Here is a 25,478-nt window from a genome sequence, read left to right on the forward strand (position 1 = left end):
ATCGAGTGTTCTTGCCCGCTGCTGCGATACGTCAACGTCGCCGCCATATTGGATGTGGCAAGACTGCGCTGTAATACAAGTAAATTGACTTATTTTCATAAAGCGCCTTTCTACAAAGACATTTACGTTTTACGTCTCATTTATTCATTCACACACGCACTAATATACTTGGGAAACAGTTAGGCACCAAATATAATATATTTAATTTTCTCAGATGGCAAAAATAAGAACTTTATTGATCCCACATAGGAGTAATTCATGTTATATCAGCAGAAACAAATTTTTCAAATAACAAAATAACATATAACATAGATTTTTTTTCAGTTATTTTATTGTCTGAAAAATAGTTCAAATGTTTTTTTTATTGTCTGAAAAATGGTTGAAATATGTTAAATTAAAATTTGTTTTGTTGATGAGAAAATATGTTTCTCTATTTTTATTATTTTTGTGAGGGGGGATATATATTGTTTTTCGGCACTACCTACCTTGTTCTCTATAGCTGATATAACATGAATTACTCCTATGTGGGATCAATAAAATTCTTATTTTTACCATCTGAAAAAATTAAATATATTATATTCGGTTCCTAACTGTTTCCCAAGTATATTAGTGCGTGTGTGAATGAATAAATGAGACGTTAAACGTAAATTTCTTTGTAGAAAGGCGCTTTATGAAAATAATGCTGCGTTCCATTTGTCCTCGGAAGTGGGGATTTCCCAGTTCCTAGTCGGAATTTTCAACTGGAACGCCCCTCGAAGTGGGATTTCCCACTGGGAAAGTGGGAGAGTCTTCACCACCCCCGAGTTCACATTCCAAGATGGCTGTCCCGGTTGTAAACAGTAGAGAGCTCTGTAAAAATTCGTAGCACTTCATTCTAGTTTTGGTCACATTAAATCAGTCGTATACAAGTATTGTTCGGCATATATATGCTGCTATAGTGTAATTTACATTTTTCATGTGGTATATGCGAACTACAAACTTGTTTTCCTACTTTGTAACTGGAACGCTGATAACTCGGCTGTGACGTCATTCCCAGTTCCCAGTTCCGACTTCCGAGGTAAATGGAACGCAGCATAAGTCCCTTTACTTGTATTAGTTTACAGCGCAGTCTTGCCACATCCAATAGGGCGGCGACGTTGACGTATCGCAGCAGCTCCATGGGGCGTCTACGTTTTTATGTCTATGATCCAGCCTGGTGATGGAGCTCGACTGCCCGCCTACAGGTCGGAGACTCCGCTGTGGACGCCGTCGCTGTGGGATTACGCTGAATGAGTTTGCTATAAACAGCTTGACTTACATAACAGCTAGTAATTCAGTCAGTACCATCTATTTTCAGGAACTGAATACGCGCTTTGTGTTGCCTCCTGACGGCCATTGTGTATATATATATTTTTTCTTTTACAGGTTTAAGCGCTGTCGTTGCGCAGGATAAACTTAGGAGAGGTGCATTTAAGAGCGCTCATAATGTCAGTGGTTGGTATTGATGTGGGTTTCCAAAACTGTTACATCGCCGTTGCCAGGAGCGGTGGCATTGAAACCGTTGCCAATGAATACAGTGACAGATGCACACCGTAAGTATGAATATGGACAGTCATCTTCCCGGTGATGTGCAGGTTGTTACGCAATATTTGCGACCGCAGGCGCGCCGGCTAAAAGGCTGATTTATGGTTCCGCGTTAAATCGACGTAGAGCCTACGCCGTAGGGTACGCGGCGACGCGCGACGTTTCCGCGTACACTACGGCGTAGGCTTTGCGCTGGTGTAACGCCGAACCATAAATCAGCCTGGTACCCAGGCGGCAGTGATGTGTGTCTAGTGATGGGGCCTCTTGTTGGTTTCTACACCTTCACCCACACCGCCGGTGGTGCTGCTTTTTAATACCCCACTTCTCATGAACAGTCGCCAGAAACACCCCTGAGCTTCGCAGTGTGCGGCAGACTTAGCTGAGTCAAGCAATTTAAATAAATTTTTTTCTCTAATACTTTTATGTGGCACGATAGTGCTATTATAAGATTAATTTAAACATTGAATAGCTAGACTGAGAATACTGTGGTCTGCAAAACAGCTACAGTCAGTACTCGAGTTGAGGGGGGATGGCATCCCCCCTGAAATAAAAACGGTCAAAATCATCCCCCCTGTAAAACTGCCATCCCTCCTTTCCATCCCTTATGTCATTTCATCAATGAATGTGGTTTTACTGCTATTTCAACATTTAGAGTCATCAGCAGAAAAATAACACCAGAAAAATGTGACAATTTTCACCTGTTCTAGGTAAATTTTCACTTGAAATAAGTAGGAAAATCTGCCAGTGGGACAAGATTTATCTTTTTACAAGCAAAAAAAATCTTGTTCCACTGGCAGATTTTTCTACTTATTTCAAGTGAAAATCTACTTGAAACAGGTGAAAATTGTTATTTTTTCCAGTGATGAGTCTTGTTTTAAGTGTAATGAGATTTTTTTTACTAAAATGAGACATTTTAACAAGAAATAAGACAAATATTCTTGTTAAGATTTTGAGTTTTTGCAGTGATCCATTTTACTTATCCTGTGAAGGACAGAGTCATATTGATAAGTTGAGAAAACTGTTTTTTATTTTTGTGTTTTGATGTATTTGATGTAAGCCCAGTGGATATTTAAAGCTTACAGAAGAATGCATTTAACTGCTGCTGCTATGTCATTCCTGCAGTATTTCTGCAGGTGTTTTGGTCAGTGCTATTATTTGTAATATATTATATTATTTGTAATCAGCACAAATTATTGTCCCCATATGATAAAATACACCATCCCCCCCTGATTTTTTTTTTTACAACTCGAGTACTGGCTACAGTACACAATTAAGATCAAGAAGGACCCAGCCCAGAAATATAATCCAGTCCCGTTATAATTATACAAATGTTTCATTCATTAAAAATACAATTTTAATATTTTACTTTATAGATTGATTTTCTGTCTCTAAAAGCTGTGACTCTGCTGCAGTATCCTGCAAACAGGTATGTGCAGCTGCACAAGAGAACGAGGAGGGAATATTTCTGTGGCAAGGTGAAACTAAGGAGTGTCACCGTGAAATGGTCCTTGCACCATGCTTGGCCAGAAATGTTCATCATTGTCAGTAAATATGAAGTTGAAATTCAGTTTTTTTTGTGCTTTGCTCTCTAACATAATTATTTCTCTCATAGCTTACCTAATTGGCTAATGTGTTTGTCTACATATAGGGCTTGTGTGGCGTTGGCCTCCAAAAATCGCATTATTGGAAATGCCGCTAAGAGTCAGGTAAAAACATCTTCTAGATTCTGTTTTCAGTTTTGGGAATTCACAACCTATGTTTTCCAAAGTAACATCTATCGTTCAAACCCAAACTAAATGTCTTTCTTTCTTTTCTTATCTCTTTCTAGATGGTAACAAATTTCAAAAACACGGTTCATGGGTTTAAAAGGTTCCATGGCAGAGCATTTGATGACACATTTGTCCAGGCAGAACAGCCCAAACTTCCTTACAGTTTACATAAACTACCCAATGGAAACGCTGGTATTAAGGTAAATCACCTGAAAAACTTCCAGGATGTTATTATTTGCTGCATTCTGTTTTCTTCTCTCTTTGATCCCGGCTGTTTTATGCTGATATTGCACACCTTTGCTCTTTTAATTGACTACACTGCTGGCCATAATCCATTGGGTCTGATGTACAGGCCTTTATCTTATTGTTCCCTCATCTCATTGTTTTTTAATTTGTCTTTTACAGGTGCGTTATTTGGACGAGGATAAAGTCTTCACCGTTGAGCAGATCTCGGGGATGCTGTTGACCAAGCTGAAGGAGACATCAGAGAGCGCCTTGAAGAAGCCGGTGGTGGACTGCGTCATCTCTGTGAGTGACAGAAAACAAAGACTGTAAAGACAATGCAACACGGGGTTTTGACGAACCAACTGTACTCACCGTCTGTGGTTTTACAGGTCCCAAGCTTTTTCACAGATGCTGAAAGACGATCCGTGTTTGATGCCTCTCAAATTGCAGGGCTGAACTGTTTGCGGTTAATTAATGACACCACTGCAGGTCAGTGTCCTTGCATACATTTAAAAATGCCAGATCAGATACATGGCAAGAAACAGAAAAGATGCCACTAAATGCCTCTTTTTTGAATAGTCGCTTTGGCTTATGGGATCTACAAACAAGATCTTCCGACCCCCGAGGAAAAGCCAAGAAATGTGGTATTTGTGGACATGGGACACTCTTCATTCCAGGTCTCCGTCACCGCTTTCAATAAAGGCAAACTCAAGGTAAGCACAGTCACTTTTCTCAAACCACACTCGCAACTGTGTTACAGATGCTAAACTCTGTCATCCGTCTGCTCTGTCAGGTCCTGGCCACAGCGTTTGACAATAATCTTGGAGGCCGTTATCTCGATGAGGCACTTGTAGATTACTTCTGTGAAGAGTTTAAGACCAAATATAAGTTCAGTGTGAAGGAGAACCCGAGGGCTTTGCTGCGGTTGCACCAGGAGTGCGAGAAGATGAAGAAGCTCATGAGTGCCAACTCCTCCGACCTGCCTCTGAACATAGAGTGCTTCATGAATGACATTGATGTTTCTAGCAGGATCAACAGGTACAGTTTCTTTCTTGATAAATAAAGTTTACTGTGGAAATCTATCAGTGATAAATGAGTCATATTTGTAATCCCCAGGGCACAGTTTGAAGACTTGTGTGCTCAATATCTAGTAAAAGTAGAGATGCCATTGAAGGCTGCCCTTGAACAATCAAGTATGTGCTCCAAGTTTTACTGCGATAAATTATTTTAAAATAAAATCTAATTATGTCAGATGCTAAAATCTAGTCATTTGATTTTCTCTTTCTGCCAGAGTTAAGTCGGGATGAGATCTATGCCGTGGAGATCGTTGGAGGAGCCACGAGAATCCCGGCGATCAAAGAGAGAATTGTAAAGTTTTTCGGCAAAGATATCAGCACCACACTTAACGCAGATGAAGCTGTAGCGAGAGGCTGTGCGCTTCAGGTAGGATTCTACTTCTACTAAGTTATCTTTATTTTTTTTAACCTCATGTTCCTGACATAAAAGTGTCAAATGTGTGTTTATTTGTATGCTGTGTTTGCGTACAGTGCGCAATTTTGTCTCCAGCATTTAAAGTTCGAGAATTCTCCATCACAGACGTGGTTCCCTTTCCCATCACTCTCCGCTGGAAGTCTCCAACGGACGACGGACTGGGGTAAAGACATCTTAGTTAATGATATTTAACAGTTAAATTAAATGCAGAAGAATAACGTGTAGTAAAATCACCCAGATCAGAAAAGGTTAGGAAGGTATGGAAGGTGTGATTCATATATTTAGTTTCACTGTTGTTTTACTGCAGACAGCATGGACCTGAGATATTTCTTTTTGTCTCATCAACTTAATTTAACTTGTGAAGATACTTCTATTCATGCATTTCATGCCTGCAAAACAACACATTTGTTGGGACATCAACACGTTTACAACATGTAATGCTATCATTCCTTCTCATGACATTTAAAAGTCCTTCTGGGATTGAGGATACCTAATTGTGTAATTAAGGTGAAACTAAGGAGTGTCACCGTGAAATGGTCCTTGCACCATGCTTGGCCAGAAATGTTCATCATTGTCAGTAAATATGAAGTTGAAATTCAGTTTTCAGTTTTTTTTTTTTAGTAATACCAACAGTATAGGATTGCCATTGCTACAGGCTTGTCCATTGCCCTGTTCTGTGCTGTCCTTTTATAAAGTTTGCAGAGGGAGGTTTTCCATCGTCTTGTTTGGACGTCTCTTGAAAGATGTTGTTTTGAAACTAAGTGTACTGTTTTGCATTCATGCTGCCATAATAGAAGTGCCGATCACTGTTTTCTCTGGAGGAAACAGAGCCTATTTCTTCCAAACAAAACAACACAAAAAAACCTGAAATGATCCAATAAAGATGAAAGTTTTTGCTGTGTTATGTCTGGGCCGAGGAGGCTCAAAGACCAGCAAAGACAACACTGTCTCTAGATGAGGACACAAATAATTGTACATCTGTATGTTTACAAACTGAAGATCTTCTGCTCATCTTTACTGTTTAAAGGCTGAGCCTTTCATGTTTCTGGACCAACTCGTCATTACAATGACTTTTTACATAATCTTAAACTAATGACAATCCTGTGTGTGTGTGTGTGTGTGTGTGTGTGTGTGTGTGTGTGTGTGTGTGTGTGTGTGTGTGTGTGTGTGTGTGTGTGTGTGTGTGTGTGTGTGTGTGTGTGTGTGTGTGTGTGTGTGTGTGTGTGTGTGTGTGTGTGTGTGTGTGTGTGTGTGTGTGTGTGTGTGTGTGTGTGTGTGTGTGTGTGTGTGTGTGTGCAGGCCTTAAAAATGAAGTTGATAAGAAACCATGAATACTTTCATACTGTGTATAAAAGTCAAAGTAAATTACATTTTTTTTACTTTACTGATTTTCCAAACCCTCTCTCTCCTTTGTTGTGCTTTTTTTTGCCACAGAGAGTGTGAGGTATTTAGTAAGAATCACAGCGCCCCTTTTTCCAAAGTGATCACCTTCCACAAGAAGGAACCTTTTGAGCTTGAAGCTTTCTACAGTTGCCCTCAAGAGCTTCCCTACCCTGACCAAAGGATAGGTAATGTTACCAATTTATGCCTTTTGGCGCTCACTTTTACATTGACAAGATAATCTGCAGCGGGTTTAAGATCCATATATAGATTTATAGTGGATCATCCACTGGTCTGTCAGAAGAACATGTTGAACTCAAGTCATAGCTGTAGCGTCACACTTTGCCTTTTTTTCCCCCCCATATGTCTCCAGGGTGCTTTTCAATTCAAAATGTGGTCCCCCAGCCAGATGGAGACAGTTCAAAAGTCAAAGTCAAAGTGCGCGTCAATGTTCACGGCATCTTCAGCGTTTCCAGCGCGTCTCTGATAGAAAAGCAGAAAGGAGAAGGGGAGGACATGCAAATTGACTCGGAGCCGATGGTGCAGAATGAAGGCAAAGCAGAGGAACAGGTAAGAGGATGAGTGCCATCATTGAGCTTCCTTTTGTGATGTCACAATCAGCGAGTGGGTCTGCTGAATACACACATCACGTGTTGGATAGGTTTGGTGAAAACCGGGAGCAGATGTTTCTCAAAATGTTGAAACATAATGGCATAATGACCTGTTTTGACCAAAAATATGATGCATTTTAAGATGAGACTGAAACATGTTTCCACAGACTGTGAATTGGTAACAGACTTTACAAATATTCTTTACATCTTTCATTTGGTTTAAGGGTTTGAAGTGTGGAACTTTGAATCTTCTGTGTGTAATCTACTTGGTATTAAATAGTTGAGTCTTTTTGTGTCTTAGACCAGAATGCAGGTGGATCTGGAAGGTCAAAGCCAGGCGGACCAGCAGAATGAAGACAACAATCCCAGCACTAAGGTTAGTTAGGGTTCCTATTAGGGATGACATAAACTACAAATATCATGTGTTTTCCTGTATGCACATTAAAGTGTTGATACTTATACAGATGTTGATGGCATAAAGTAAATGGTACAAAAAAGTCTATTGTGTTAAAAATGTGCAGACTCTGAACTGCTAATTTCAGATGTTTTGAATTGAATGCTGAATTTGCATAACATTAGATTAACTGGTTTGGAAAAAAAAGAAGAGATTTGTGCTGCTTCATGGAGCCGAAAGGCCTGAGTTTTGTGTCATCTCTTTTCTAATAGCAGGAGGGAGCAGCTGGGGAAAAGCAGGACCAAGCAGCAGGAGGAAGTAAACCCAAAGTCAAGGTGAAAAGTATTGATCTTCCCATCGTGGCCAACAACATTCGACACCTCGACAGTGAGGTCCTTACTAACTTTGTGGAGTATGAGGTGGGTGCTGCTGCTGGCTTTTGAAAAAGCTGAGTTGTGTGAAGTGCCTTTTGAAATGCCTTCAGTTAGTCTGAGCCTTACTGAGCTTTCAAGTGTCAGTTTTGTCCGCAGACCTTTTTATATGAAGTTTGCTTTTTATTATTGTGCCAGTTGCACATTATCACTTAAGTAGTGATTTTAAATGCATGTATGAGTATGAATATGCATGGATGTTGTTTATCTTCCAGCCCTGTCATGGATGGTCCCGACAGTCTTTAATGGTTAATGATCGCCCTCATTTTGTGTCTGCTTCCATCTCACTTTCCTTTTTAAACGTTGCGATTCTGATAAAGAATTAAAGGTTTGCTTTGTGTCATTATGCAAAAGTTTAAAAATCAATCCATGACACTTACCAGTTAGATTTAACACGACCAACTTCTCTGCTAACCATAAATAAATTAAAGGTCTTTCATTTGGGAAATATTACTGGAAATAATCTACTTAATATTATAACCCTGTGAGTTGTTTAACAAGGGTTTTGGTACAGGTATAATGAAACCACTAAATGTACTCTTTTTCCTGACAGCGTCAGATGATTAGTCAGGACAAACTGGTGAAAGAGGCGAATGATGCCAAAAATGCTGTGGAGGAGTACGTTTATGATCTGCGGGAAAAACTCTGTGGAATTTATCAAAAGTACACCAATGAGGAGGTAACTTCAAAATTTTCAAATAGCTACACAACAGCCGTGATTTAGTTGTGGAAAGATACTAGGACACTAAGTGGGGTTGTTTTTAACAGGACAGTAACCGGCTGACGCTGATGTTGGAGGACACAGAGAACTGGCTGTACGAAGACGGAGAGGACCAGCCAAAGCAAGTCTATGAAGAGAAGCTGGAAGCCCTCAAAGTTTGTCATTTATTTACAAGAACTTTTCTTTTGGCAGTTTTTCAAACTATTGGAAACCTTCAGATTTCAAAGAGTCATGACTATGATAAATGTCATTTTCCAGAGGCTGGGTCAGCCTATTCAGGAGCGGCACAGGGAGAATGAAGACAGACCAAGAGCTTTTGAACAGCTGGGGAAGAAATTGCAACTCTACATGAAATGTGTAGATTCCTACAGACAGAAGGTAAACTCCGTCAAACCCAAGAGTTATTCAAGCAGCTAATATGTTAAGTAGAAATGTAATCCGCGTCAACATGATTGCTGTATTTATTTCACCAGTGCACACACGCATGCATTTTAAGACGGCGTTACCTTAAATTTGGAAAAGAACAGTGACTAGTGCTCACGTAGATATGACTATACTTTCAAAGTGTCACATTTTTAAAATACATATTGAAAGTTGGATGGCCTTCCCCCTCCAAGCTGTGTCCATCCAGGTGTTTGCAAGTATTTGCAATATTAAATACTTCTCGTATTGCTCACTGTTTTCTTGAACGGGAGCAGAACTGCTTGTGACTCCGTTCCCTCGGCTATCATGAGCAAACCGATCCAGTTTGCACCACCAGGTGGGGAGGGACTGGGATCCTTTGTGTTGCACACGACCTAAAGCAATCCTTGCATTACTTTAATGAGTCACAATGAATATGTACAGTGGAAATGGTATAATGATTTAATTTTTTGTGTGGTTTTAGAACTGACTTTTTCTAATCTCAACACACCATGATACTGGTGACTGGCCCACGCCTTGCCAGTTCTAATCATGGGGCAATTTATGGGCTTTTTTTTCTCTCCATCAAAGTAGTTCCAGTGCTGTTTCAGAGCTTGCGTCTTAGTCGGAACCAGTTCTTAGGTAGTGATTTGAATTAAATTAAAATTTATTTTTTTGACAGCTGAATGTAAAGAAAGCTTTGACTCAGAGTCAGAAAAACAGGTGCAATTCAGCCCCCCAAAACTCTGCTGGGTTTGATGCAGGAGCTGGCTAAACAAGGGGCTCGAAGCGGGATAATCATGACCAACTGAATCATTAGAATTGCTTATGTTGGGTCAAATCTTTTTCGTTTATCTGAATTTTGCATGATGGATCTGCGCAAAATAGTCTAATTGGGTGAAGTGAAATGGGGGTAGGATTGGCAGTCAATCTGTGGTACAGACTGCAGTTGCAATTTTGACTGCTTGGCAGAAAACAGACTCAGGCAATCCTCCAGATACGCACGCACGCACGCACGCACGCACGCACGCACGCACGCACGCACGCACGCACGCACGCACGCACGCACGCACGCACGCACGCACGCACGCACGCACGCACGCACGCACGCACACACTGTGGGAGAGAGTGGCACAGACTGTAAAGCAAAAACAATAACCAAAACTATTATCTAGGAACCCTGAGGACATACAAGCATGCACCAAAAAACATGATCAGCTCACATTCACTGTTTATGGCTCGGTCTCTCGGTTTAGTCTCTCTTTATTAACGTGTGATAAGATACTCGACTTAACAGCGTTAATGCCGACGAGAGGCAAACAAGACTGTTAACTTTACAAAACCAACATCTGCTGTGTGCTAATAAGCTAAAGGAATTCGCCACATTAAGTTAAATATTTAAAAAAATGCTAATATTTTCATCATCTGTAGATTTAGTCATGAACAGTTGGTCTTGGAGCGCTCTTTTATAATGAGTTTAGTTGCCAGTCGAGCTCTGTATTGCCCCAGGTTTCTGAAGTACTCCAATTCAAAATTAAATTAATCCACAGGGCTCTTTGGTTGTCTGTTGACGACAGGAAACGCGACATTTTGTGCTGGCCTGCACAGCCCATCAACTGAGCACTTCCAATGCCTTCCGGTTTTGGGCATGATAATTCTGTTAACTGCTGTTCACAAGGACAACAATATGGTGGATTTTCTGAATGGTTTGGCTCCATGGAGTCAAAGATGTCCTGAGATGGACATTCTGCTGGTTATTAGATTAAAGTGCAGGTGTGACTTAAAAACAGGACCAAAATCCAAAGGGCTACGTTTTTCCCACTTTCCTTGAATGGGGCAGCATATTCAACACAGACTGAGTGGTTTAATAAAAGAAATGTTTATTGTCCGTGAGCCACCCCAGATTACAAACGTTCATACTCGAGCCTTAAAAGGGCAACAAAAAAAAATTGAAATTTTTCACAATATGTTCCCCTTGAAAGAAAACAATGATACATGGTAGTGATATGTGTCAGTAAGAAACCAAGACATGTTAATGATTTATTCATTTATCTATTTTTTCCCTAGGATGAGCGCTTAGTGCATTTAAGTGCAGAAGAGATGAGTACGGTGGAGAAATGTGTAAATGAAAGCATGGGCTGGATGAACAACATGATGAACGCACAGAGCAAACTCACAGTAACACAAGATCCTGTGGTTAAAGTAGCCGACATCATCGCCAAAATCCAGGTCAGTGAACAACTGTTTCACATATAATTCTCACCCTTCTCTATTAAGGTTTTAAATATGCTCATTTTTCTTTGCCAACTTGCTTCCATCACAGGAAGTGGAGGATGTTTGTTATCCAATTGTCAACAGGCCAAAGCCTACAGTGGAGGAGGCGCCTGAAGTGAACGATCAAAACACTGGCGCTCATAATGGGCCGGCAGCAAAGCAAGGAGCAGAAGGGAAGGCAGATGCAAAGGGAAATCAGCAGACAAAACCTGGCACGAAAGAGATGGAGGTGGACTGAGTTCAAGCAAACTCCTCAACCATCACTAGGATAACCATCATACACTATTTAGAAAGTAGAAATATGTATACTTGAGATTGTTTCTCAGTACTCACCAGCCACTTTAGGGGATCTGTTTTTGTCTTTTCTCTGTGGACTTTACCTTTTTTTTTTTTTTTTTGAGGCTTTTGTTTTCACCATTACATCCTAATGTGTGGCAGTGCTGTGCTTGACCCTCTCAAAAGTTTTATATGTTTAAGAAGTTAAGTAATGCTGCACAAGATTCAGTTTTGATTCTGATGTAAAGCTAGAGAGGTACACTTTATTTTTGCATTTCATGTGTCCCTTGTACGTTGAGTACCATGAGTAATCCCATAAGAAAATGTCCTAAGAAGTCCAAAACGAAGAGCAAAAGTAGCAATTGCATAACTGTTAGTTCATTTCCAGTAATCCAAAAATTTTATAAATAATTTTTTTTGCGACTTGAGTTTTAAGATATGTCTGTTTAGAAATTGTATATATTATTTTACTAAATAAATTCGTAAATAAAAGGAGGCAGAATAGATATGTACATAAAAAATACATTCCAAGTGTTACCATCAAAATGCTTGAAACACCAAATTTCCCTAAGTAATTTTTTTTTTCTTGAATTTTGCCCTGTATGGTTGTTAAGATGGAAAAATATACGTCTGTAAGACAAAAAGTTTCAAGTCTCAAATTATTTAACTTTTTTTTTAAATTATTTTATTAAGATAATGAAGTGTGTTTTATGCAACCAATCCCCTTTTAATTTTGAACAAGGGTGACCTACTTTTTCAAAATGTATTAGTCCTAATTTATTTGACATTTACACATTGTCCAAACTAAACTATTATACAAACCAAGCAAATGCACAAGTTATATCTGGGGGTTAATATCTTGCCAAGTATCTTGATACTTCAACATAAGACTTTGATATTAAATGTGTCCTTTTGTAATCATCAAATATATTATTTGCTTTTCGTGAAAGTATGTATTTATGTATTCATGACCATGATCAAGTCAGTGAGTTGTGCGTGACCTCCCCTGTGATTCAGATGTTCATCAAAGAGTTCGATCGTATTTGTCCAGCTCAGTGATGTCCTGAACAACCAGAACCTTCCCCTCCTCCCGTGTTCCCTTCAGCTTAATGAAGACCTTACAGTTCGTGGTCCACGTAGACTGGATCTTCTTCTGCTTCCTCAGGAACCGGGCCTTCCTCGCAATGTCAGCGTCCTTCTTGGTCAGGTGTTCGTTCATGAACATGTCTGACCCTTTTAGCATCCTGCCCTGTTTTAGCAGCGCAGACTAAACTTCTGATTCCTAAATCGCACAAGAATTGCTGGCTTGTCATTATTGCCTCTTCTCGGGAGCAGATGGCACGCTTCCACGGTGTCACGGTTCATCTTTATCCCCCTGGACAAGAGGAAAGAGGCCACCTGCTCCTCCGTGGAGTCAGTCCCGCCAGGTGATGGCTCACTAGCCGGACAGGGTCATGTAATGATTTTAGAACCAAATATTGTTGCAATATTAACATTTTGATTTAATTTTGTCCATGCATCCATCAATTTCCACCTAGCCAAGGTTGGGTTGTGGGGCCGCAGCTCGAGCAGAGAGGCTCAGGCTGTCCTCTCCCCAGCCACATCCTCCAGCTGCTCTGGGGGAATACCGAGCCATTCCCAGGCAAGCAGAGGAATATCATCTCTGCAGCTTGCCCTGGGCGTGCCACGGGGCCTCTACCTGCTTCTATCAGCCTACTTCCCTCCCTATTCAACACAACAGACCAGTACAGAGTCTGCATTACTGATGCAAGTCTGGCTGTTGGGATGTCCTCCACAAAAACACATCAGAGCTTTTTGAAAACTTTAAATTAATTTCTGTCTTGGTATTTCTCACTTGTTAGCACCATGGACTGCAGAAAAGCGTGGACCAAGCATCAGTCCTGTGACCCAGTCCTCCGAAGAGAGGTTTAGAGAGCTCACCAGAACTAAGTGGATCACATCTCTAGATCTCAGACCTCTCAGGTCGTCTGGTTCAGGTCTGCTCTGTGTTTCCAGAAGCAGAACCAAACGTGGAGAAGCAGCATTCAGCCTCTATGCTCCACAGATCTCAACAAACTTCCAGGAAACTGCTGAAACCCTCAGAGCATGTTCATCTATCTGGAGAAGGGGCAAAATACCGTAGTCTGCAATACAATTCTTCAAAGAGGACAAACAATTTCTCTCATTTAATGAGATTTATTTGGAGTTTCAAACCAACCATGTAGGGTTACGAAGACCAGTTCTGATTGTGTGCGCCTCCCAGAAGTGGATGAAAAATGATCAGTGCACATAGATTTTACAGCATCATACACATTTGCATGAGATACAATAATTGTTTCAGAAAGATGGGGCGGGGTTTAGACTTTGCTTTCCCTTTGATGGGACACAGGCTGGTCTCAGCCACATGGCTCTCCTCATTCTCTCTCCTTTGTCTCTGGGGACAACATCCTGAAAGAAAAAACACCTATTCTGCCTCTCTTTACACCTCATTTGACTCCTTTCTTTGTAATTTTCTACAGTTTGACATTGAAAGCGAGGCAGCTGTGCTCGAATCACAACTTCTGTAACTATTGCATGTGCAGGGTGTGTGTCTTATAAATCAACATATTAAACTAAAGGTTGTGCCAAGCTCTTTTCATAACAAAACACGTGGGTGTAAGCAGTAGTTGAGTTGAGGGGGGATGAGGGGGGATGGCATCCCCCCCTGAAATAAAAATGGTCAAAATGATCCCCCCTTTCCATCCCTTATGTCATTTCATCAATGAATGTGGTTTTACTGCTATTTCAACATTTAGAGTCATCACCAGAAATATAAAACCAGAAAAATGTGACAATTTTCACCTGTTTCAGGTAAATTTTCACTTGAAATAAGTAGGAAAATCTGCCAATGGGACAATATTTATCTTCTTATTTCAAGCAAAAAAATATTTTTCCACTGGCAGATTTTTCTACTTATTTCAAGTGAAAATCTACTTGAAACAGGTGAAAATTGTTGTTTTTTCCAGTGATGAGTCTTGTTTTAAGTGTAATGAGATTTTTTTTACTAAAATGAGACATTTTAACTAGAAATAAGACAAATATTCTTGTTAAGATTTTGAGTTTTTACAGTGATCCATTTTACTTATCCTGTGAAGGACAGAGTCATATTGATAAATTCAGAAAACTGTTTTTTATTGTTGTGTTTTGATGTATTAGATGTAAGCCCAGTGGATAATTTAAAGTTTACAGAAGGCTGCATTTAACTGCTGCAATGTCATTCCTGCAGTATTCCTGCAGGTGTTTTGGTCAGTGCTATTATTTGTAATATATTATATTATTTGTAATCATCACAAATTATCTGTCCCCATATGATAAAATCCACCATCCCCCCTGATTTATTTTTACAACTCGAGTACTGCACGGTGTAAGCATGTAACCAACAGATATCCCGACCCGTCTCCTCTTTGGACCGGCTCCTACAACCGTTTTATAATACATCCATGCCTACAACACAGGACCAAATGTACATCTTAAAAGTATAAGCCGATTTATGGTTCCGCGTTACACCAACGCAAATTTTACGGCGAATGCTACGCCGTACCCTACGCCGTAGACTCTGCGTCTATTTAACGCCGAACCATAATTCAGGCCATTGTCTTTTAAACGCGCGGCTCCTTTAAATGGGGGCGTGGCTAATCTGGTTGTTGTCAAGTGACGTATCATGTGACGTGGAAACAGAGTAACGGGCGGATATTTTCAAAATGGAAGAAATGGCAATTTTTTGGAGGGGAACGAGAGATCGACGTGTTTGCACCTTTTGAGCACTCCGTGCACCGAGTCTCCATGTACTCCGCCGATCAGAGGACATTATTACAGACCTGCATGCAGCTGCGACGACAAAAGCGGGCAGGATGAGTGTTTCTATCGGCGACAAGATCGAGGCGAGTTTCATTGTTGTGGTGCTAACGCCCACCGGCTAGTTGGTCTGATTAATTAACCCCCTTGTAACTCTTTTTGTCGTCGCAAATGTGCATATGAAGTTTTGCAATGGTGTTAAAATGTGCAACGTTAATAGACTCAACAATAATTAATCAAAGTCTATACTGTTTTGGCAGCTTCCGTTTCATGTTAGTGTTCAATGTGGATAGTCATCTGACATTATTATTATTATTATTATTATTAGAATTATTATTATTATTATAATTAGAATTATTACTATTATTATTATTGTATTATTATTATTATTATTATTATTTTATTAGTATTTCTTTTTATTATTATTATTATTAATGATAGATTTGAGGCAAATGGATAGTCAACCATCTGAAAATATTATTATTATTAATATTATTATTATTATTATTATTAATATTAATATTAATGACAGATTTGAGGCAAATGGTTGACTATCCACATTGAACACTAACATGAAACGGAAGCTACCAAAACAGTATAGACTTTCTCATGGATATTTGATTAATTATTGTTGGGTCTATTAACGTTGCAAATTTAATAATAATAATAAAAAACAATAATAATAATTATTTTTATTATTATTATTTTTATTATTATTTTATTTTATTTTATTATAATTTTATTATTATTATAGTTATATTATAACTAAGCCTAGTCTCAGCCCTGTGCCTCCCAGCCTGTCTTGTAAGGGGGAAACCCTCCCCAGGGGCATCAGAGCATCAGTTTGGTAACACGATCTGCTGCCTGGAAACGGGGACTAGAGCTCCATCAGCGGGAAAAGCGCCGGGATAATTGAGGGTTTTGGTTGGCCATATGAAAGCGTCAGGTGTTAGTGGCTTTTTTGACAGTTAGCGTTTGTTGTGGTGGGAGCGCTCTCGTGTTTGGTGTCTTTCTTGCCTGGATTGACTGTCCTGATCATTCAACATGCCGCAGCCTGGAGGGATGATGTTTGATCAAGACATTAACTATTTCTTTAAAAACCTCTTTGCTGATACCTGGAACAAAATAGATGATGGTCTACCTCATGCTGAGGGGCTGAGTATTAAAGTATCTGATTTAAAATATTTTTCCTGTGAAAATGCAGTTCAGTTTTGTCTTTTTTTTTTTTTTGCTATTCTTATTTTAATTTTTGTCTGCAGGATTTTAAGGTCCTCACCCTCCTTGGGAAAGGTTCCTTTGCATGTTGTATGCATTGTGCATTGTGTTATCTGATTTTAAAATATTTTTCCTGTGAAAATGGAGTTCAGTTTTGTCTTTTTTTTTTTTTTTTTTTTTGCAATTCTTATTTTAATTTTTGTCTGCAGGATTTTAAGGTCCTCACCCTCCTTGGGAAAGGTTCCTTTGCATGTGTTTACCGGGCAAAATCCGTGAGGACTGGTCTGGAGGTTGCCATCAAAACGGTAAGATAATCAAAACTTTATTTAAACAACGCAAACAAAGTGCTGTACACGTAAATAAAAATACAACAAACAATAAATCCTCATGTCTTTCATAGGCAGTTTTAACATAAACGTAGACACTTATCAGTGCACAAGCTCTTGCCGGCAAATGTCAGTTAAAATGTGAACTAGAACAGTTGGATTATTAGACCTTTTTAATTGCTTCCCCTGGGCTCTTGACTCCCCACAAATTAGGTCCCAGTAGTTCACCGTCTTTATGTCTGACAGATTGACGATTAGAGCTAAGAACAAACCCCTTTTGCAGAAATAGAGTGGCAGATGTATGATTAACCCTGTTGTCACCATCTGCAGATTGACAAAAAAGCAATGCACAAAGCTGGTATGGTCCAGCGTGTCACAAACGAGGTGGAGATTCACTGCCGACTGAAACATCCTTCAATACTTGAGGTACGGTTGGCTGGATGCAGCTGGTGTTCCTGCAATGGAGAATTGTCTCCTTTTAATTTACAACCATAAGTCTGTTGTATCATTTATATACAGTATGTATACCTTTTTTTTTTTTTTTTTTTTTTAACGTGTTCTTTCATCCATACATGTAGAAATCGGTGTGTTGTGAATACACATTGATACACTCACCGGCCACTTTATTAGGTACACCTTGCTAGTACTGGGTTGGACCCTCTTTTGCCTTCAGAACTGCTTTAATCCTTCGTGGCTTAGATTCAACAAGGTACTGGGAACATTCCTCAGAGAGTTTGGTCCATATTGACATGATAACATCACACAGTTGCTGCAGATTTGTCGGCTGCACATCCATAATGCGAATCTCCCGTTCCAACACATCCCAAAGGTGCTCAAATGGTTTGAGATCTGGTGACTGTGGAGGCCATTAGAGTAGTGAACTCATTGTCGTGTTCAAGAAACCAGTCTGAGATGAATCGCACTTTATGATATGGCGCGTTATCCTGCTGGAAGTATCCATCAGAAGATGTTACACTGTGGTCATAAAGGGATGGACATGTTCAGCAACAATACTCAGGTAGGCTGTGGCGTTGACACCATGCTCTGTTGGTACAAATGGGCCCAAAGTGTGCCAGGAAAATATCCCCCACACCATTACACCAACACCACCAGATCCATGCTTTCATGTTGTTGTTGACTCTAACATCCGAATGTTGCAGCAGTAATCGAGACTCATCAGACCAGGCAACGTTTTCCAATCTTCTGTTGTCCACTTTTGCTGAGCCTGTGTGAATTGTAGCCTCAGTTTCCTGTACTTATCTGACAGAAGTGGCACCTGGTGTGGTCTTCTGCTGCTGAAGCCCATCCGCCTCAAGGTTTGACATGTTGTGTGTTCAGAGATGCTTTTCTGCATACCTCGGTTGTAACGAGTGGTTATTTGAGTTACTGTTGCCTTTCTATCAGCTCAAACCAGTCTTGCCATTCCCCTCTGACCTTTGGCATCAACAAGGCATTTGCGCCCACAGAGCTGCTGCTCACTGGATATTTTCTCTATTTCAGACCAGTCTCTGTAAACCCTAGAGATGGTTTTGCGTGAAAATCCTAGTAAATCAGCAGTTTCTGAAATACTCACACCAGCCCATCTGGCACCAGCAACCATGCCACGTTCAAAGTCACTTAAATCACCTTTTGTCCCCATTCTGATGCTCGGTTTGAACTGCAGCAGATCGTCTTGACCATGTCTACATGCCTAAATGCTTTCTTGCTGCCATGTGATTGGCTCATATAGAAATTGGCATTAACAAGTAGTTGGACAGGTGTACCAAATAAAGTGGCCAGTGAGTGTATTAATGCTGACTGTTCCCAATACTGATACAGTCATCAATAGGCTGATTAGGCTTCACCTGCAAGTTAACCAGATCAAGCAGCGGTACTCTCACTAGCAGCATCATTTTAACATGAAATCCAAGCACTCAAACTCTTCTCTGTGCCCTTATTCACCATTTTGCTTTTTTCACCCCTAAAGCTTTACAACTACTTTGAGGACAGCAACTATGTGTATTTGGTGTTGGAGATGTGCCACAATGGAGAGATGAGTCGCTACCTTAAAGAGCGAAAGATTCAGTTTTCTGAGGATGAAGGTTTGGCTCAAGTTTTATAATAAAAAAGTAATGCTTCAGCTAATATTGTTTGTTTTGTGTTGGGCTTAATTTAAAAAATAAAATGTACTTTGTATTTCACAGCAAGGCATTTTATGCACCAAATAGTGAAAGGAATGCTGTATTTGCATACCCACGGCATCCTGCACAGAGATTTGACTCTGTCCAATCTGCTGCTGACCAGCAACATGAACATTAAGATAGCAGATTTTGGCCTTGCCACGCAGCTCAAGCTACCAAATGAAAAGCACTTCACTATGTGCGGTACGCCCAACTACATCTCCCCAGAGGTTGCGACTCACAGCGCTCACGGCTTGGAATCAGACGTCTGGTCACTGGGCTGCATGTTCTACGCCTTTCTGATGGGCCGCCCTCCTTTTGACACGGACACGGTGAAACACACGTTGTCTAAGGTGGTTCTCGGGGAGTATCAGATGCCCACCCATGTCTCTCTGGAGGCTCAGGACTTGATCCATCAGTTGCTTCAGAAAGACCCCTGTTACCGACCCAGCCTCTCCGCGGTGCTGGACCACCCGTTCATGAACCAGAGCCTGGTCAGGACCAAAGAGCTCGGGCACGGGGACGATAGCTCCATGGACAGCGGCATTGCCACCATCTCTACAGCCTGCACGTCCTCCACCTCAGCCAGCAGCGGCACACGTCTCCAGAGGCGAACCAAGCACATGATCGCCTCAGCTCTGCCTAATCGAATGACGCCCATTCCAGTCCTTCAACGCCAACCCAACAGTTCCTACTTTGAGGAGGGAGACCAGTGGCAGCTGCAGCATCAACTGGAAAGAGTTCACAGGGAGGGCAGGAGCAGGGCGGGTCACGGAGGAGACAGTAGACAGCCGCAGTCTCGCTTCCTGAGAAGGGCTCATTCATCAGATCCTCATCAGAGTTCCTCTCAAACCGAGCTGGGGAGATGTCATTCCGAGGAGATGCTGACTGGCGTAGGAAGGCCAGTCTTCCCAACGTCCTCCTCTCAACATCCATTCTCAGACCACGGCAGGCTCCCCTCCCCTCCTGTCAAACAGTCTGCAAAGTAAGGTGTCCATCTATTCATGACATTCTCTTCATTTTTGAAGTGAAGTGAGACTAACAAGATCAATTTTTTTTATTTCAGTTCTGGATATTTATCAACAGACATGGCACATCCACCAAACTTCCAATATCAGGATGTGGAAGGAGTTTCTAATTGGCTCAACAATGAAGGTAAAATCTTACCTGGCATGAACATGTCATTTATCCTTGTAAATTTGATTTAAGATTATAGGTATAGTCAGTAATGTTGGAGCGCTAGCAAGATTTGAAAGTGGCACCTCCTCTAAGCCCCGCCCCATCCTCCCCCTCCCGTCAGCGCTCCGTCCAAAGCCACGCCCCCCACAAACTTTGGGGAACGCGCATTTGCAGGAGTCGAGTTTTCCAGGACATTTTGGACAGCACATTTTCAACAAAACTACCCCATGTCTCATTCACCTGTAAGCGAGGCCGGTTTTAGGGGGGGCAGGGGTGGGCTGTGCCCACCCAAACGTGCATCCTGCCCACCCAATCAAAGTTATGGGGATCCTTTATTTTTTTATAAATATAAAAAAATATCACAGAATATCTGTACCGTTTCTGATTGGGTGGGCACTGCGCATCATTTTTAGACACAACAATGAACGCATACCGCAAAAGTTGTGTCTCGGCGGAGGGACCCCATGTCCCAGCAAAATGAGCACAACACAGAAGTGTTCAGAACAGCAGACAGAGCACACACTGAAGGCTGATTTATGGTTCCGCGTTACACCAACTCAGAATGGTGCGAGTCGCCGCGCACCCTACGCCGTAGGCTACGCCGTACCCTACGGCGTAGCCGTGGCAACAGAGCCTGCACAGCACCGCAGCGCACCGCCACCCGTACCGGCGCTCTCCGCCCTCGCCATCCCCACGGACCCCCATACTGGTCCGTGGAAGACCCCCAGTAGCAGACAACCTGAGCCGCAGAATCGCACTTTGGCTTTCTTTTTTTAGCTTTTTTAGCAGGGCGAGCCGTTACAAGTAGCGCTGGAGGTCATATTTTTGGCTGCGTTTTCTGCGCCATTCTTCAGCAAACGTGACTCGAGTGTGTGAAGTTTTCCGTCAAGATTTTCGACGTGACGAGTGCGCGCATGGGACAGAAGGGGGCGTGGGCGGGACTTAAAATGAAGGCATCTGATTGGTTCTTTCCCCCCTGCCAATCCTCTGGTCCTCTGACCAATCCGTGCCATTCGGTGCGCAAAAAACAGATTGGTCAGGGTTTTTACAGGATTAAAGCTGTCAGAGAGGTCAGATTTTTTTCTTTCCTTTTTCTGAACACATTATTCACTGGCTACTCTCAGGATGGAAGGACCATTTCACCCAGTATAACAATAAATGTTTTTGAATACGATCACAGACTATACCTTTAAGGGTTGTTTTGTCTTTCCCAGGTCCGGGACAGAGGCCCACAGACACCAGCACTCACAGTAGCAGCAGCAGCAGCTTCCACAGCAGCAGGGGACCGTTTGGGGTTCACAGTTCCTGGACGGACAAGCCGGTGGGCCGAGGTGTGAACCCTCACCACAACCAACACCACCTGCACCAGCTGCCCTCCAACGCTGACTTGCACAGGGAGAACACGCCTGGAGCAGAGTTTCAGCCTCCTTCATCAGCCAAGCTCAGTGCAGACAAGCAGAAGAAAACCCTGAGAGATATCGTGCCACCTTTGTGCTCATCAAGACTGAAGCCTATAAGGCAGAAGACAAAAAATGCTGTTGTAAGATGTCGTCATGCATTGCTGCATATTTTCCTTATTGTATCTGAATTGTCTTTTGTGATACTTAATGTTGTTCTAATGTCATGCAGGTTAGCATCCTGGACACTGGGGAAGTGTGCATGGAGTTGTTGAAATGCCAAAATGGGCAAGAAAGGGTCAAAGACGTCTTACGGATTTCCTGTGATGGTTCAATGGTAGGTTTACTTTTCTTTTACTTAGAAAATCATACGATGAATCAAAAAAGCTTTCAGAATGTGACTGATACAGACTTAAGGATTCTGGTGCTATGCAATAAAAGCTGTTCAACACAACTCAGCCTGTGTTTTTAAAATAATTATTCTTGTAATTATACATTTGTTATAGGTGACGATATACCAGCCTAATGGAGGAAAGGGTTTCCCCGTGCTAGACTGCCCCCCAGCTCCCCCGGAAGATATTCTCATCTGCAGCTACGAAGACCTTCCGGGTACTCGGACACATCCTACCCAGTAACACCAGATGATGCAGAATTAAACATTATGCCTTAATTAATATCACTTTTTCTTCCTCAGAGAAATATTGGAAGAAGTACCAGTACGCTTCCAAGTTTGTGCAACTCGTGAAATCCAAGACTCCTAAAGTGACCCTTTACACCAAATACGCAAAGGTCATGCTCATGGAGAATTCTCCCAGTGCAGATGTGGAAGTCTGTTTTTATGATGGTGAGTCAGAGACATGTCGTCAATGTGTGATTCTGCCCCCCCCAAAAAAGTAGCTAATAAAATATAACAATCACGTAGGCGCCAAGACCCACAAGACATCAGAACTGCTGCGAGTGGTGGAGAAGAGTGGGAAGTCGTACACGGTGAAGGGGGAAGTGTGGCTGAGCGGCCTGAGCCCGGAGAGCAGAGTGTACGTGGAGCTGTCCGATGAGGGGCATAGCATGTGTCTCTCACTGGAGGCTGCCATCATAAGAGAGGAGCAGCTCAGCACCAAGAAAGTCCCCTTTTTCCCCATAACTATTGGAAGGTGGGAAGAAAGTTCTGTGGCTCGTGCAAATTGTGTTTCTGCTTTCATGCATGACAGGCTTCTAATGTCGTTCTTCACAGGAGACCTGCCAGCTTAGACTCCCCATGCTTACCCTCCGTGCCTTCGCAACAGGTCCCTCCCGATGCAGCTTCACCTCCTAAACCTCCACAAATCACTCCTTCAGTAAGTCTCTCAGCCTCCGTCTTGTGCAGACGGATGACTGACTAGGATTTAAAAAGGATATATGCACTTGACGGATTTGTTAATTCCACTCCTACCTATTTTTGCTCCTCTGTTATCAGAACCACGTGCTTTCAGCAGCACGTCACGAGGAAAGGTAGACATTTACAAGAGAAAGATGCTTAAATGTGGGCTCAGCAGGAAGAAATGGGCGCTCCTTTTATCTGTTGAGAGATGAGTTTAATGTATGCAAAGTGAATCGGCATAAAGTAAAACCAGAATACCTCCAGCAGTGACTGAGCCATTAATAAGCTTAGAATAAGGAAATGGCAGATTTGCATGATTTAAACAGTTCTCTGTCTCTTATCATGCCAATGAGTTTCATTTGATGAAATAGTTAGATTTGTATTCAGCTCTATAAACATTTACTTCCAGATGATTTCCTATGATGGGTCTGATTTCACCACAGCCAGCCTGAATAAGAAAGGCTCTCCAGTGCGACAGGGCCTGGTTCAGAGTTCAGGGAAGGTGGTTAAATCCATATTTGTGCCCAATGTTGGATGGGCATCCCAGGTAATTAATCCATCTATAGCCTATTATTCTGTTATTGTGTGTTTGTGTATTAAGATTGGATTTGTTTTTGTACCTGAAGTTGACGAGTGGCGAGGTGTGGGTGCAGTTCAACGATGGGTCTCAGCTGGTTGTTCAGGCCGGCGTTTCCTGCATCACCTACACGTCCCCAGAGGGGAGGATCACCAGGTACAACACTGTCCATGCTGATGCATTTTTTATAGAGTCCCTTCTTAAACTGTTGAGATTTAACGTAATCAGCTCCATGATCGATGCTCATCACTACCGTAATGTACAGCGGCCAACAAATCTCTTCTTTACAGATACAAGGAGAATGAGGAGTTGCCAGAACACGTCAAGGAGAAGTTGCACTGTCTTTCAACCATCCTCGGACTGTTGGCAAACCCCAGCACGCATCACCTGAAAACCCATTAACACTCAGAGCAAAGACCTTAAAACACCATTACAATCTTTTATAACTTTTCCTGTATCTGGTGTTCTTGTAAATATATCTGCTACCTGTTTGTTGTTTTTACATGTACAGAAGACTAAAATTATGAAAAGATATATTTTTTATTTTGTTACTGTTGTATAGCGTTTAAAATAACCCTGTAAGAAATGTTTTGTCCTTTTTAGTGTCTCCACACCTATGAACTATGTGACCGATGCAATAAACATCTGCAGGCTGGGTGGAGAAATGCTGCACTCAGGTTTGCAGTCTTCTGTTTACTCTCGATATTCATGGAGGCTTTTTTTTTATATATATATATATATATATATATATATATATATATATATATATATATATATATATATGGCAGATTAAAGTGTGTACTGTATAAACAAGTACGTTTACTTGTGGTTAAGTGAATTGTATTTATAGCCATTTGAAAAAGAAGGTACAGCCCTCTTCAATTTTAAGGCTTTCTGCATCTTGAGAAGAAAAATGCATTTAGGAGGCCATGATGTTTTACTGTGTAATTTAAGAAAAAACTACATCAAAATGCAGAAGCAGGGTGTGAAAAGTGCTCTCCTTAGGAATTAAGATGGTAGAGAGTCAGCAACATCTACAAATCAAATGTAATAGACTAAAGGTAGGGATTGCAATTTAACCAAGAACACATCACATTTGGCAAATATCTCCCCGCTGTTTATCTCATTATGAGGGAAAAAGTCTTTATACAGATACTGGAAACAAATGTTCAACTCAAATGTCTCAAAGCCGACACATTGTTGTTGAACTTTAAACCAACTTCCCTGAAGAAATGTCCCAACCACCACCGGAGGTCTCTTCTGCACCTCAGACCTTGTTCAGAGGGAGTGGCTTTCACTCTACAAACTAATTTTATCTACAAAAAAGTAAAGTTATTTCTCATTTTAAAACCTGATTAAGCCCAGATGACTTCATTTTTTTTCAAATGTTGTAAGTAAACCTTGGTATTGAAAGAGGTGTGCTTTCTTTTTCATATCACAGAATAAAATGCAAAGCAGCAACAGTCAGACAGATGAGGTTTCACATGTTTATTTTTGCCCTGTTGAATTGGCCCTTTAATTAAAAAACGGTCACAAAAATGTCGATTATTAATTACAGAACTGATACAAAACATACTGTACGGATGTATGCCTAGGCGCATATACACGTAATGTACAAGACACCCAAGAAGTAAACATAGAAGCTGGGAGCATGACACCGTCCAGGTTGCAGAAGTGACCAACCAAAGGATAAACCATTTATTTCCCATTTAGAAGCACATAAGGAACTTGAGATGGTACATGATTTAAGGGTGTGCACAGATACCAGCGACCTAAACAAGGGACACGCCCTGGCCTCTACTCCCCTGAAACTTCTGTGAATTATTTTGTTACAACCCCTTTTAACTGTGAGCAATTAAAAGCTCAGTCTATCCGTGTAGTAAAAAAAATAGTTTTC

General features: G+C 41.3%; 2 protein-coding genes across 2 annotated transcripts; both read left to right on the plus strand.

Moving 5' to 3' along the window:
* The first annotated feature begins 1,199 nt into the window (after nucleotides 1–1,199).
* On the plus strand, nucleotides 1,200–12,722 carry hspa4l (heat shock protein 4 like). The gene is made up of 20 exons (XM_061744364.1): nucleotides 1,200–1,315; nucleotides 1,405–1,571; nucleotides 3,212–3,269; nucleotides 3,392–3,532; nucleotides 3,738–3,860; nucleotides 3,947–4,046; nucleotides 4,137–4,270; nucleotides 4,351–4,595; nucleotides 4,674–4,750; nucleotides 4,849–5,000; nucleotides 5,105–5,211; nucleotides 6,483–6,616; nucleotides 6,802–6,998; nucleotides 7,341–7,415; nucleotides 7,709–7,852; nucleotides 8,418–8,543; nucleotides 8,633–8,740; nucleotides 8,844–8,963; nucleotides 11,055–11,216; nucleotides 11,311–12,722. The coding sequence occupies exons 2-20, from the start codon at nucleotides 1,465–1,467 to the stop codon at nucleotides 11,497–11,499; spliced, it is 2,499 nt and encodes an 832-aa protein (XP_061600348.1). The 5' UTR covers nucleotides 1,200–1,315; nucleotides 1,405–1,464; the 3' UTR covers nucleotides 11,500–12,722.
* A 2,543-nt stretch (nucleotides 12,723–15,265) lies between these two features.
* On the plus strand, nucleotides 15,266–24,282 carry plk4 (polo-like kinase 4 (Drosophila)). The gene is made up of 15 exons (XM_061743044.1): nucleotides 15,266–15,457; nucleotides 16,796–16,891; nucleotides 17,243–17,338; nucleotides 18,879–18,993; nucleotides 19,096–20,056; nucleotides 20,138–20,226; nucleotides 21,465–21,790; nucleotides 21,880–21,984; nucleotides 22,154–22,256; nucleotides 22,342–22,491; nucleotides 22,570–22,798; nucleotides 22,879–22,981; nucleotides 23,414–23,551; nucleotides 23,631–23,737; nucleotides 23,872–24,282. The coding sequence occupies exons 1-15, from the start codon at nucleotides 15,428–15,430 to the stop codon at nucleotides 23,981–23,983; spliced, it is 2,760 nt and encodes a 919-aa protein (XP_061599028.1). The 5' UTR covers nucleotides 15,266–15,427; the 3' UTR covers nucleotides 23,984–24,282.
* Nucleotides 24,283–25,478: the final 1,196 nt, after the last annotated feature.

Source organism: Cololabis saira, chromosome 16 (assembly GCF_033807715.1).
Source record: "Cololabis saira isolate AMF1-May2022 chromosome 16, fColSai1.1, whole genome shotgun sequence".
Taxonomy (NCBI): Eukaryota; Metazoa; Chordata; class Actinopteri; order Beloniformes; family Belonidae; genus Cololabis; species Cololabis saira.